The sequence below is a fragment of the Carettochelys insculpta genome, chromosome 15 (genome assembly GCF_033958435.1).
Source record: "Carettochelys insculpta isolate YL-2023 chromosome 15, ASM3395843v1, whole genome shotgun sequence".
In the NCBI taxonomy this organism is placed as follows: Eukaryota; Metazoa; Chordata; order Testudines; family Carettochelyidae; genus Carettochelys; species Carettochelys insculpta.
Genome location: NC_134151.1, coordinates 19516862 through 19532070, shown reverse-complemented (window position 1 = coordinate 19532070; position 15209 = coordinate 19516862). Strand labels below are relative to the sequence as shown.

The 15209-nt window shown below is 44.2% G+C and overlaps 1 protein-coding gene across 1 annotated transcript in view; it reads right to left on the bottom strand.

Moving 5' to 3' along the window:
• Positions 1-9287: 9287 nt before the first annotated feature.
• The window catches only part of PPP2R2B (protein phosphatase 2 regulatory subunit Bbeta), a 280404-nt gene continuing 274482 nt past the window's right edge, over positions 9288-15209 (bottom strand). Inside the window, exons 7-9 of the mRNA XM_075009495.1 lie at positions 14002-14171; positions 13098-13189; positions 9288-11314 (exon numbers count right to left, since the gene is read on the bottom strand). Of these exons, the coding sequence (XP_074865596.1) occupies positions 11035-11314; positions 13098-13189; positions 14002-14171 (542 nt within the window). The 3' untranslated portion in view covers positions 9288-11034. The remainder of the gene's footprint in view (positions 11315-13097; positions 13190-14001; positions 14172-15209) is intronic.

Here is a 15209-nt window from a genome sequence, read left to right as displayed (position 1 = left end):
GCAGAGGCACAGAGATGGACCCCCCCCACACACACACCTTGCCCCAGCACCCGCAGAGGCCCTCATCCCTGCAGGGTACAGATCCATTTTAGGTGCTGTGAGCTAGCTCAGTGCCATGTAGGATTGGGCCCTGAATAGTTACATAAGTAGCACCCTCCTGGCATTTTCTGTTTTACCAAATCAGGACATGTCTCCTTTCAGGTATGTGCCTTAGTTTAGCATATGTCTACAAAGCCAACTCAGTATGCCACAGCTAATTTTGTCCTTGTACCAGCAGAGTGAATGCACAGGATTGCGAGATTATTTTTGATTCGTTCATTGTTTAATGAAAAAGCCAGTTCTTTTGGTGATTCTCTGACCTAGATTGGCTGAGGGTGTGGCTCAGGTTTTAATCTTCTTTTCCAGTGGTGTTTTAAAGGCATACTTTTTTTTTTTTTAAATCTAAAGCATGATGAAGCAGTAGCTATTCTTCCCACATTAAACCAGAAGATACGTGCTAAGGGCGCCACCTTTCTAAATGATTCTAATGAGAGCACTGGTTCCACTCACTCCTCTGCCTCTTCCCCTCAAGGTCCTTGCTGAGGGGGTCTGCAACCAAAATAGCAAGATGAGCCATTTTTTTAAATTTGGTTATAAAATAAATACTTCAAGAGCTGCACTGCACATGAATATGAAACAGTCCTTAATAGATAACATCAACATTTTAAACTCATTTTAGAACAATGTCTGCTTCCATGATTCCAGAATAAGCTATTTTTGCACAGAGGATCTATGCCCCATCTACTCCACATGCTTTAAAGACATTTGTAGAATTAGGGCTCTAGCCATAGTTGTGTCTGTAGCGATGCTTACCACTCATGCAATAAATGGTAGCAAACAGTGTTTCCCAAACAGTAAAAGATTCAGTTAAGAGCTGGGTTAAATCAGTAACAGCCATTCCATGGCAGGGTTATGGGTGCATAACCATATGGCCAGTTCTCCTATCTAAACAGTTTTTGACACCAGGGACTGGCTTGCTGCCTTCTTAAATTGTGTCCAGGAGATTTCAGTGATCAATACTGGTCTGTCGACTGGTCATTGAGATACACTGTCCTATAAAGCAACAGCACGATCATTGCCTAGTGGACTGACAGTGATGCTCTGCATGCATATCCTGGAGGCACGCCCAGGGTGAGGGTTTCAGTGCTACAACCCCCGCCAGGCGGCAGCAGCAGGTCCAATGGGCGATAGCTGCTTTGCAGAACTAGAATGCACTGTGCTCAGAGTGGGATGGGGACAGGATGCTGCTGCACACCCAGAGAGCTTGAAGCTAAAGCGGAGTGGCAGAGATACTGCTAGCCTGGCTCACATGGAGGCATGAGGGGTCAGCACACAGCTGCTGGGTTCAGAGCAGCACAGTTAAGGGGCAGGGGATTCAAGGGGTGCCCAGCTTCAGAGGCAAGCAAAAGAACAGGAGAAGGAGACACCCGAACAGCTCCATACCTGTTTGGAGCAGGCTCCTGCTCACTGCAGTCCCTGCACCACATTCCACTTGAGCCCAGCTGGCACAGCACTACGGCCAACTCCTCCCCACCACCATCCTGCACAGGCGAGCACTGGCCAGCCCCACCCACTGCTGACCCCTGACCTGGCCAGACATGAGAGGTGGAGTCGAGTGCTGGCCAGGCTGGAGATAGCTGCTATTATTTTAGCTGCAGCAGTACAGGATCATTACAGTATCCAGAGCCACAGAAGAGTCAGCATCTGGAGCCACAAATGATGCCTTAAAAGAGCTGCAGGTTGCCAACCCTGTTTTATCCGAATCACTCACGCCCTTCCCAGTCCTTATCACTTGATGGACTGTTGCAAGGTGCCATCCTGCAGGTAGGCAGAGGCCCCAGATGAGCAGGGACCAGTGCCTCCACGAATCTTGCAGAAATAGGAGTTTTGGTCCTGCTGCCATTTAGGGTTGTCAGGGCCTCATTTCAACCAGCCTTCCATCCTGAATGGCACCTGGACACAGAAACCAAACACTGGTTTGTCAGGGTAAAAAACCTCGACTGGTGGCAACCCTCACGCTTCTGAAGTCCCATAAGGGTAAATTCTCTTTACGAATTTGGCCTTAAGAGAGTTCAGGCCGCACACGCCTAGAGGTATGCACTGCAGCGGACATGCTACTGTAGGCCACATTCTTCACTGCATTGTACTGTGTGTTGCTATTAAAAGCCTAGTGCAACACCCCCCCCAACCCATGAAGTCAATGGGTTGTAGCCAAACAGCCAGTTGAAGAGGGATCCCGGGAGTTCTGGTCAGCACCACTGACCAGTCCATTGCAAGTCCAACTGGTGGAGCAGCAGGATTGGCAGACTTCCTGCTTAGCTGTGTGGCTCCTGGTAAGTGTTGGGGAATGTCCCGCTCCTAGGCAGAGGGATGGCAAAGGAGGAGCCATGTGCTGCCCTCAATTTTGGACAGCCCAGGTGCTGGCTCTTCATCTTTCATTGGCTGGGAACTGCAGCCAAGAGGAGCAGTGGTTGGCCGGGGGAGGGGGGGGGGCGGTATCTGTGGGACAGGTCAGCATATGGAGCTGCCTGACTGTGCCTATGCCTAGGAGCCATAAGACCATGGTGCAGCTTTCCAGAAGCCATCTCAGGTCAGCACTGCCCAGCGCTGTGCCCCAAACACCCTCCCATGCATGTCCCAGTTAGCCAGCCTAACACCTACAATGCAATAAAAGATCTGTGGCTGGTCTGTGTCAGCTGACTTGGGATTACAGGGTGTGGGCTAAAAATTGTTGTCGAGACAGCTGCACTTGGGTATCAGTTGATCGTGCATTTGGGTATCACTTGGTATCATTTGCACTTGGATATCTGCTTATAGGAATAAGGGGACTTCAAAGTAGGCGGGGGGGGGGGTCCTTTTGAAAAGGAGCCCCCATCTGGATGAGCTGCGCGGCGGCGAGCCACATCAATTTCGAAGTGCCGCGGCTGCCCGCATGCTAATGAGGCGCTGAATATGTGTTTCAGCACTTCATTAGTAAACTTCGAAATGGCCATTTGCATGGCCATTTCGAAGTTTTTGGCTAGTGTAGACGCAGCCCCAATATAGCCTGCTGTGTGTAACAGTGCACCTCCACCACATGCTTTGTGATAATTGGCTTATGAATATACAGCTGCATAACTCAGAGATGCTGTGGCTAAAATAGCACATGTAGCCTATCAATTTTAATGTTACAGTCTGCTTGATGTGGTTATTTTATTTTGGTGCATGTATTTGTCTTCTGTGTAAAGTTAGAAATATGAAATGTAAGGCTGTCTCTGGGCTGAAGATTTTACTTGCTATGAGAACAGCTACTTAGGGTGAGAAGCTGCATGTGATAAGTTTCTTATGGGAGGTAGAAGAAGCTACGCACTTCCTTTTTATTTTAATTCAGTAGCGTATTTTGAAAGCTATTTTCACTTATTGCCACTTAAATGCTACTTTTTATGGTTAGTTAAAAACTCATTCGGTGATGACCAAGCCCATTGTAAATAATTGTTTGGGGGAGGTGCCCTCTTTGCAGCTCTCACTCATGGATAAAGGGTGCTTCTCTGATGACACCCCCCCCCATACAAAAAGTTTTGCACAGAGAGAGAAAGGGATGTATTTGGGGTTCTGATCTCTTTGGGGGGGGCGGGCGGTGGGGAACTGGTTTCCTGAGTGCTGTGCCTTAGAGCTTCATTTTTTCCAGAGCCGAAATGGATCAGCCTCTGCTTTACAGCGGATGGGGAAGGACTGTAGGCCCCCCCCCCCCGCATGGTGTGCCTTGTCTTGGGGAGACTAGAGGAGCTGGCCCAGCAGGACAGGATATTGGGGAGCCCCAGAGCGCAAGAAGGCATGTGTCAGTGGCATGATCAGCACATTGGTGAACAATCCCAAGGGGTCCTCTGTGAGCATACCCTGTCACACAATGTGTCACCATGATCCCAGATTGGCAGGGTGTACGCTAGTGCTTCCCCTCCCCCCACCCAATCTCCCACCAATAGCCTTTTGAAACAAAAGAATTCAAATGCTGATCATCAAATGTTAGAAAAACCAGGAACCACACAATTCAGGGTTTCCCGGTATGGCCCGTAAAATAACTTTCAGCAGCCAAACGACAGTAAAGCAGGACGTGCACTGCAGAGGGGATGCTTCCTGTGCCAAATGCTTCTGCCAAAGAATGAGGTGAATACATTGGCTGACTGTTTGGAGTTTTACAAAAGAAAAATGAGACCATTGAGGCGCTTGCTCAGGGATTTCTGAGAAGCCTCGATCAAGCTGAAGCTACAAAAAGGGCCTCTTGTTGGAGGGTGCCATTCTTCACATCACCTGTTCCATCAGCACAGTGCTCTACTTGGAAATGCTTTATTTACTGAAAAAACTTCTGACACCTTTGACATATGGAAATCTTAACACCATTCAGTCACCATGAAGGGCAATGTGCCCCTGTTTAATTGACTATATAATCCCTGCCTTGTATTCGCTAATTGCATACGTCTGTTTAACTCCTTCATTTAGCACAGCAGCATATTAGTAGATGGCCTGTTCAGGACTTAGCAGGTAGTTCTAATGCTTTAGCATGTAATGAAAGTTGGCCTCATGAACAGTAAATTCATCATGTATCTGATTCACTGTGAGCAGCGGTCTAATGATCTCACACCACCTTTCCTTCTTCCATTTTGCAGCATCTAGTTTATTTCTCTGTTAGGAGAACACTTGTCAAAGACAGTGGCGTATGCAATACCATTGTCTTACTTTCAAACACGTTCTTTTATTTCTAGTGTACCAGTATCAAGCCTGACATTGGCAGCCGGGGGTTGCAGGGGGGGGTGGGGGAGGGTGGTGTGCAGAAGGGGCAAGACAGGCATTCAGGGCTGCCACTGCCACCATCTCAGGTGTAGCCCTGCTTGGGTCCACAGCCCTTTTAAATAGTGTTGCTGTAGCGGCAGGGTAGGCCTGCAGGGTACACTGGAGCTTGGATCCCTGGAGGTGCAGGGTGGAGGACGGGCTCAGAGGATGTACCCATATGAGTAAGCTGGGAGGAGGAAGCCAGGCTGGGGGGTGGGGGGGGCAGCAGGAGGGAGCCGAGCTCTAGAGTAGAACTGGGCATGGAACTATGAGTAGCAAGGAAAAAGGGTGCGGGGGGGCAGGCACATGGAGGCAGACGACTTAGCCTAGGAAGGAGAAAGAGCAGAGTGGGAGGGCAGAGGTAGGCAGGGCCATCTGGGGCAAGCAGCTCAGCTGGGATGGCACAGGGCCATTGGGGGCAAAAGTAGGCTGGGGTGGGGGGAGCAGGGAGGGGAAGGGTCTGAGCTGAGCACAGCACAGTGGGGGGGGAGGGGGCGGGGGTAGAGCTTTGCAGAGGGTCTTTTGGAGGGGACAGATGGGGAAGATGCCAAGCTACACACAGCACTGCGGAGCAAAGCTGGCTTGGGGAGTGGCAGAGCCAGGGAGGAGGGTGGGAGGGATACCTCCAGACAGGAGGGGCTGTGACTTACCGGGGTGGGGGAGAGTGTCCTCTGATTGAAGGGTGGTGCTTGGGGTTCCCAGAGGCAAGCAGGTGCGGGGGGGGGTGCGACTTTTGGCTTTGTCTGAGGGAGGAGAACAGGAGGCCATAGATTGTGCTGCCCTGGGGCCTGGAATTCCTGTCAGCAGGTGTATGAGCTCTATTCTTCCAGCTGGACTGCTCATCCTAGTGCACCATTTTCAATCAACACCTACACCTTGAATGACAGAAGCCAGCAGAAAGAGACTACAGAGACCAGATGTAATGTGTTCAGTGGCTAGCAGCACTTTCTGCAGTAGGTAAAGTTTTCCTGTGATTTTTAAGATGAGCCTTAAGAAGGTGTATAAAATAATGTGGGACCCTTAGGGTAAAACCATGTCTGTTTGTAAGATCTGAGTTGTACTTGTGTTAGAATCACTCAGTCAGATTTCAGCTGGGTTTCTAAATATAGTGAAATATCCACCGAGAACTTAATATTGTACAGCTCTTGAGTCTTGAAGAATCTGCTAGGGATCCAAAGCCATGTGATGGGAATCATGAATTCTGGATTTGGTCTTGGCAACAGTATTTGTCTCCATTAGTGAAGTACCTAAATACTTAAAATGTCTTATCACATTAATCATGTAGGGCATTAGCACGTGAGAGAAGGGGAACCTGTATCTCCTTCAATCATCAGCAGTCCACAGGGCAGGGTAATATACTGCAACCCTTCCCCTTGTCGCCATTGTGACCAATTGAATGTAGATTTAAATGGTGTTATTGGTGTGATGAGGTCCACAAGTGCTGCCAAAGATGACAGCAAAATAATCATTTAGAGGGAATGTTTCATCACTAAAGCTTCAAACCCTCTTTACCGTATTATTGGTTTGTGTTTAACATTTATTGGAGTGTTTCATCAGATTAACATGCAGCATGAGGTACTCCTTGTTTTGCATATAAAATCCTTTATACATGAAACAGAAGTGTATTTATAGCAAAAGTCATACTTTGCCCATATTCACTGATTTCCCTGTGGTGATGTAAAAAGGCAGGCAATGCTTTTTTAACCCCCCATTTTACAGAGGGGAACTGAGGCACACAGAAGTGAAACGACTTGTGTAGGTTTACAGTGCACAGTAAGTCATGGTCTTGGTCAGGAGTAGAACCCAGCCTTTCTGATGCTCAGTTCAGTAGTTCTAATTACTAAGGAATGTTGCCTCCCTAGGACACAAACATAGTGCTCTTTTTCAAAAAAATCTTCTAAATGTTTTTGAGCATTTATCCCTAGAAAAGCCGTGACTGAAGTAAAACACAGCATCATAATAGCAGTACATTAGATGGCACAGATCCTATAGACACATCCTGCAGCAAATTTGTATTGTGGAATCAATTCTTTTTTTACAATCGTTTGTCTGTGTTGAGCCTGTAATACTAGATACAGCTTCTGTGAAATATGACATTGATTACACTGCAGAAATTGAGGATAAAATAATAACCCCCCACTGGGAGAATTAGGTTAATTTATTAGCATGAGCGTCCTCAATAAAATAAAATTCAAGTTTCATCTCTTAAAATACAGTTATAAATGCAATAAAAATGCTTTTCACCTCCTGTCAACCAATCTACTGTGGCTCATCCTCTACTGAGTGCTATATAAAGGGGAATGCCAGTAGTTTTCCTTCCTATCTTGCTGCATGAAGCAAGCATCTAATTCCTGAGATGGGATTATGATGGGATCTGAATCATCTCTCCTTAATGAAATCCAATGGAAGATTTTGGCAGCTTTTTTATTCAGAGAGGATAGGCTGCAGGGTTAAGAATAATAGCCCTTGTCACTTCATACAGCCTTGTTATTGGAGATGTTTAGTGCTGAGGCTGGGCTGTGGGGGTAATCACTAGGATGTGATGATGTTACTGCGTGCATCAGCGAGCACAATATTGATTGTAAGCTGTCATCCTTTTGCATGCTTTGTGGTATTCCAATAGTCTCAAACTGACCGAAATGCATCAGGAGAGTGTCTTGCAAACACTGTTAACCAACACGGCTATAAACACTGCTAGTTTGCTGTAAAATAATATATCTCCAGAATATCCTGTCACCTCTTCACTGGTTACCACAAGCATTCAAGAATCAAGCTGGGTGGCTCCACACATGGGAATATCAAGGGCCAAATTAAATAACGCATCATGCAAATCCTTCACTGGGTGTTCTAGGGCCTCCTGCAAGCTGGATAGCAGTATCTCTCATGAGTTGTTAGTATGAAGGACATCTTGGGTAGGCCAATAAATTAATGAACTGATCCTAGTTTCTGAAGATGGCCATAAGCAACAATGCCCAGAGAAATGCCCATATAACAAGGGAAACATTTGCTGAACTGGTGAACATGAGAGGTGAATTCAGCTATTAACAGCATCATGGGGAGTGCAGGAAAACAAACCAGACAGCTATATGTTTCACTGTGCACACATCACATGTATAGCTGTAGCAGTAGGCGCTGCTGAGAGTGGGCATGCAGACACAGCCTGGTTGCATGCTACTGTAAATAGCTTCCCAGCAGGGCACGTTCACCTGTGCCTTTTCTGAAGTCGCCGTTCTCCCTCAACCTGTATTTTACAGTGTCTCTAAAAACTGCCATTCCCCAGGTAGGCTGGGGCGGGGGGGACTCATCTTTACAGAGAGACATGAACATAGTTACTTTTCTGTCATAAGCAGAAACCATAAAAGCCCTATGGCATGACTGTCACAGCTGTGGAACTTCATCACAACATTTTTGTGTGTGTGAGAAAGTTAGACAATATAAAATGCTTGGGTCCAATTCTTACCTCACAATATGTGAGCAACTGCCATTGATTTCAGCAGGTTCTGCAGCACACTGGTGAATCAGGCCCCAGTAATTTACAGACTCTTGAACATTTGGCTATGCGTTTCTAAAAGTTTTAGAAGCCTCCAGGGGAGCCGTATGCTGGCAGTCAATATGTGTCGTGTCTCTCACCACCACTAAAGGCTCTTACTAAGGTTCAAGGCAAAAGCGGACTCCTTCAGTTCTTTGGTCACATCTTCTGAGGATGGCTTGTTTTCACCCCATTCCTGAGCTAGTCGTGATGCTCTCGGGCATAAGCGATGGCTTTCTACGCTGATATGCCAGCGTGGTTTAGGATTCCCTGGCTCTAGTAGGAGCAAGCTAAGCAGGGCTGCTATATTTAGCACCACTGCACCAGGCTAACCTATTTGCAGCCAGTAAGCATAAGGGAATTCGTTGGCAGTGAGGGGAGAGGCATGTTTCTGATGACTGCACTTCCACTGGGGTTGTGGTGCCATTCTTTGACTGCACCTAGCACTACATGCCTTCTCCTCTCTTTGAGCTCAGAGTGTGTAGGCCACCTCTGCTATATGGCTGCCACATGAGCACAGCTCTTTGCTCAGTGCTGTTGTGGATCCCATCAATGCATTAGCACAACTCTTCATGCCAATGGCAGGATGAAGCTTATACTGACATGGGATAGGGACCAACCAGGAAACTAGAGGTGAAAGATGGTTTCCCAAGACCACTCCCCAAGTCATCCTGCCACCCACATTGCCCAAACATTCACTAAGACAGGAGGATTTAAGAGGTCCTTTTGACATGCCTAGCAGCACTTCCAACAGCATGAGCAGAGCCTGTAGCAGACAGCTGATTTTGAATCTCTGCAGAAAAATTCTGGCATTAAATGTTCAAGCTCATGCAGCATTTAGAAATCACACCAGTCAGTGAAACCACACCAACACACATTTGAGACAATTTTACTTTTGATGCCAGAGTGCAGGCTCTCTTTACAGGAATTTTTTTTAAAAAACGATTTTTTTACTTTTGCTATTTTTAACCATTTCATTTAAAAAACAGGTTACTCCGAAAGCCATTATTTTTAATAAATTTATAAGCCAGCATACTTTTTTCTTGTAATCATTCCTTTAAACAAGGCAAACTTACCTGTCCCTGTCCTGAGCAGTTTCACAAACAGCTGACAGGTTATTAAGTAGTTAAATAATAATTAGAAGCTTGGTTCCAGGTACTTCAACGGTGACTTCCTCATGCCCCAAGGATATTAAGTGAAGGTCCCCAGAAGCTCTGCGGTTTGTGTAATTTCCTTGTGGTATTTATGTCCCATGAGTAAGTAGCTGTCAGTCTTTCCTGTAAAGTATAGGACTTGGTGGGTCTTGCTTGACATGCTGGAAATCCAATTCATGCCTTACAAAGAGGCTTTGAAGAGTATATTTTGCCTTTAAAAATTCTAGTAAATTTCTCTGCAACAATCAGAGCCGTTGTCTCTTTTGCCCACTGTCCACAAACCGCAAGAATACACAGCACATTGACCAACTTGTCACCACTGACAGATTGATTACAATTTCATTTTTGTATTGTACATGTGCTCAGATAAAGAAGGGACCTGAGTAATCCTTAAGGGCAGCCTTGCCATGCAACAGAAGAGCTGTTCTTTATTACTGTTAAACCACAGAACTACGGACACCCTCTTTCCAAAGCAGTCACGGATAACAGTGGTATGTGGTAGTGGTTGTATTTGTTTTTACAATGTCATAAATTAGTAACTTAAATTTGTCATTCTAAATAAATAAATAAATAAATAAATTTTTTTTGAAAAAAAAAATGAAGAGCGAGACATAGTCATTACATGCAAGAGATTAAAACAGAACAATTAAAAATGGCTAAAGCAAAACACAGGAAATGCAGGCAAAAAGCCCAGATTCATTTTGGTTTGCAACAGATTCATTTTGGAAGTATTATTTATAAAGGTATGTCATATACCAAAAAAGGCACCACAGTATCTACAGAACCAAATCCTTAAGAGTTTCTGTGGGATGTGAAGAAGGAAGGTAGCAGCCTTGCTTAGCGTGTACAAGTTGATCTTTTCCTCCCTACTGCCCCCACCTGACTTTAAACACGTCCACTGTAAACTTGGTCTTTTCATTTTGTTTGATTTTACTGTCTCCACTGGGGGGTGGGGAATGGGGGGTTAAAAAGTCAAAATTTAAAAAAAAACATTTGCAAGGGCAACATCATTTTGCAAATGGAAAATCTCAACTGATACTGAACAAACTGGGATTGCTTAATTAGAAACAACACACACATACCTTCTTTTCTGACCTTAGTTGAATTTTTAAATACCATACTACAGTATTAACCTCAGTTTAAACCAGCAGACATCTAGAACCAAACAACACTAGGAACCACCAAAGAGTACTGGATGTAATAAAAGCATCAGAAATCCAAGCCAGCTATTGAAGGGATTGTTACATCTCTTAGCTGTCTTAAAACAAACAAAAAAAACCCAACCAAACAAAACCATGATTCCAGTACCTACTGGGTTTGCCAACCCATTGCTTTAAGATGAAGGGGAGGTAGGGCATATTGGAATCTGTTTGCATGCCTCTACACTGTATCTGCAGAGGAATAATTAAACAAATGAACAGGGAGGAGAGAAAATAAAATAAACATTTTAAAACTTGTGTTTACTAGTATTCAGTACATGAGATTCCTAAAGGATAAGATGTCCTCCTAGTTAACCTTGTCCTGGAATATATACAGGTTATTTGTTGCAGCCACTGCAATGATATTTTCTGAAGGATGCCAAGCTGTATGCAAGATCTTTTTGCCGAAGTCCAGACTGTCCACACTAATTTCGTCTTTTCTCCGTTTGCCCCCAACACACACTTTGCGTGGCTTGAGTATGGCCCGAGGTTTGCTGTTTTCCCTAGAAGCCTCCAGGGTTACATCACGTTTGGTATTGCGATCAAACATTCTAAAGAAATTGTTGTAGGAGCCGGTCATTATGACACTGAATAAAGTGAAAAGAAGAAAAAGAAAGTTAATTATGGGATGGGGCTGGCAGAGCAGCTGAAGTTTAGGGCCTTCTCAAGCTTTTATGGTGCCTCCACTTTGAGACATCAGATCAGATTCAATATCCTCCTGGAAAATAAGGGCATGATGACAGACAATGTCACTCAGGAACTGGCAGTAGTGGTTTGTGCGAGACTGACTTTGAGGTGGTCACCTTTTTCCCCCAAGGACTAGGAATGATTTAGGTAACTTTCCTTTGAGTTTTTAAAATTTTCATGTCTATATTTACTCCACTCTTCTTCTCAGAACAAAGAGCTTTGAATATATTTGAATAAGCCCACAAATCTCCTTTTCTCAGCACTTATTCAAGGAAAATTCTCATGGATGTCAGTGAACTTTTCCAGAGTAAAGTCTGACTAAAGATCTCATAGTCTCAGGCTGTGGCTACACTAGCCCCCTCCTTTCAGAAGAGGGATGGTGATCAGCCACTTCTGCAGGTGCTAATGAAGTGGTCCTGTTAATATATAGCATCTCATTAGCATAATGGTGGCCATGCATGTTTCAAAAGTGTTGCTTTCGAAATGCACACTGCCTACTTAGACAGGAGCCTTTTGAAAGGACCCCCTCTGGACTTCAAAAGCCCCTTCTTCCCAAAACCAAATGGGAAGAAGGGGCTTTCAAAATTAGGGTGTCCTTTCGAAAGGCCCCTGTCGACATGGGTGGCCTGCATTTCAAAAGCAGCACTTTTGAAATGTACCCAGCTGCCATTATGCTAACAAGGCACTGCATACCCATGGGAATGCCTTATTAGCATCTGCCGAAGTGGCTCATTACCATGCCCCTTCCGAAAGGAGGGGGCTAGTGTACCCATGGCCTCAGAGAGGCAGTCTGTATCTTCTGTGATAGTATCTTCACAAAACAAAAAAACATTCCTGTAGTACCTTAAAGACTAACAATATTATTAGGTGATGAGCTTTCATGGGACAGACCCACTTCAGATTTGGTCTGACATCTGTTTTTTTCTGACCTGTACTCTTGAGTTTCACCAATCATGAACGGCAAAGCCAACCAACCTTTTAAACTATGTACTGAGCAAGGAGGCATTGTTTGGAACCAGATTAGATATGGGATTTGGGCTCATGGCAAATGAAAGCTGTGTTTATGTTTTGAGGATGCTGAATTTGCACAAGATTTTCGCCCACAATTGTAGAAATCATACAAGATGTGGTAATCTGACATGCTTTCGGCCACCAAGAATATCTGTAATTTTGAGCCAAAATGTATTGTCATCTTTTTCAGCCAAATCCTCCACATGAACTACTGGTCTTCTGAGATTTTCACCATATCAAGCAAGAACTAGAAATTCTGGATAATGTGGTACCAAGACTTCAGGTATGGCTTTAGATACAAGAATTTGCATCTGACAGCATCTCCCCCGCTCTAATAACGCCTGTAAGTTGGAGGAGTTTTTTAGGTCAGTGTCTGTTTCTATCCATATATTTATGAAAAGAGCTTCAATCTGTGCATCAAACATTTATGTTATCCCCAAAGAGGTCAGTGACAGAACTACAGAGCAGAGAGAAAAGAGCCAGTAGCATTATGTACATGCTGGTTGAGTCCATAGTTAACATTGTATTACGTTTTGAACTTAGGAGAGGAATTCAACTTCTCTGCTGTGTAAAAGTAAAGCATATCCTCCTGAGCTGAGAACACATACAGTGGCTGGTCTGGGGAACCATCAGAGAAAAATCCCTCTTATAATTCATGCTGATGCATCTCACCTGTCAGACCCATTCCATACACATTCAAATTTATCGAAGATGCAGTCATTCTCATAGAGGGAGCACAGCTTGCTTCGGAGGTAATCGTGCACCTAACAGCAAAGACATAAGGCAGGGGAATGAAAACAAAACTATGCGTTGTGGAGCTTCTGCTAGAGCCTGAAGTCCAAAACTCAACAAAAAGGATAGCCAGTTTGTCAATACTGTACTTCCAACATACACGTGTTGCTTTTTAGTTTTGCATTTTGCCATTATAGCCCAGAGCCTTACAAATGTGACAGTTCCTGCAGTGTTTCTTACTAATACATCCTCAAACAAATGCACTGAAGGGTTCACTGCATTCTCTAAAGGGACTTGGACAGACTATTTTAGTGTGTTCAGGTGGATATGCACTCTCAGTTCTAGACTATGGATTTTTAAATTCTAGGCTATGAAAAATGAATGCTATAATTGCAAATTTGACTCAAGACTACAATGGATTGAAGTTCAGTGACACTGTGTGCTAAGGGATAGCGCAGCGTGTGGTGAGCCTACATTAAGGAAGGTTGTCTGAATTCTACTGTGGCACTTTGCACAACACTTGTCCAAAACATTTCTGGGAATGAGCCCTTGACCTTCACCAAACTAGGGTTTCACCAATCCACTCAAAAACATAAAAGGAAAAAACTGATCAGGCTCATAATTTCACAGCTATGTTCCCACTGAAATCACAGACAAAACTTCAGTAGGAACAGGGGGAGGTTCTTATACTCTATATTTTTACCCTGCTCTTTTCTTTCACAAACTTTTGCATGCATCGCTGAAAGGTGAGATCAGATGCTTTCCTATATGTTCCAAATCCCTACAACTGTTCTTATTTAATTTTAAAATGTCTCTTGTCCCATCAGCATTGAAAATGAAGTACCTGGTACGTCTCAATAGGCCTGTTCTCCATGTTCAGATCCCACACTTTCACCGTGAGATAGTCCCTGGTCATGATATATCTTCCACTATGACTGAATTTTACATCAGAAATTGAGGAGATGATCTCAGAAAAAAATGATCTATTACTTGGGTCTTCAGGCTCTTCAAAAACTGCAGAACAAAAGAAAAATGACAATGTAAAACATGCTGTAAGTTGAGTTGATACAATCTTAAAGGAAGACTGATCATGCAGCAATGGCACACTGGGGCCCCTATTCTGGAAAGAATGTAAGTATGTATTTTACCCTAAGTGTTTTCCTGAATAAGGTATTAGGCTAGCAAGGCCAGCTGGAATGTTCTAACCTGTCTGCTTGGAGAGTATTTAGTGGCAAATCAGTGACTCTACCTGTATAGGAAGGACTGTAAGAAAAGGATAGGAACATAGGAATTTCAATTCTACATCAGATCTGAGGTTCATCTAACTCAGTAAACTGTTTCTGATTGTGGCCAGCAGCTGATGGTTCATAGGAAGGTGCTGCAAACCCCATAGTCAACATTTATGAAATAAGCAGCCCCAGAGTACATTAATCAATGTGCAACATTAAAATATGGAGAGAAAGAAGGGAAATTTGAGCCAAACTCAGTTCTGTTCTTACGTTTCCCTAGGAACTGTTCAGCCTTGGAGTCTGATCCTTCATAGTGCTGGGGACCCTAAACTCACAATGATGTTACTGTCAAATGCAACACTAAAACCTTGCTCATTAGGCTCTTTTTAGGGGTGAAACTTGATTTTCCCTTAAGTTTCTCCTCTTTACAGCCTGAAAAATAAAAGCTAGCATTGGCATTCTGAGATCTTAGGAAGACACATTTTCAGCAACAAGGTCTAAAGTCAAAATGCAATGACCAGTGAGATTGTCATGCTCTCTTACCGTTTAATTCAGTGTGACAGTTTTAAACTACAGAGTGCAATCTCTATTTGCATTTCACCATTCATATGCAAGGCACCCTACAGTGCAGTTCAGAGTTATTATAAATAATGCACCATCAAATATTAATTTCCTAAATTAAAATGCAGTGTTACAGAATGAGGCATCCCTTTTACAGCACAGCTGGAATGAATCCAAAGGTAGAGAACACCAGAATTGCTGGGCCAAAACTGGCTCTGCTAGGAGGAGATACAAACTGGAGTCAGTAGAATTGCATCCCCAT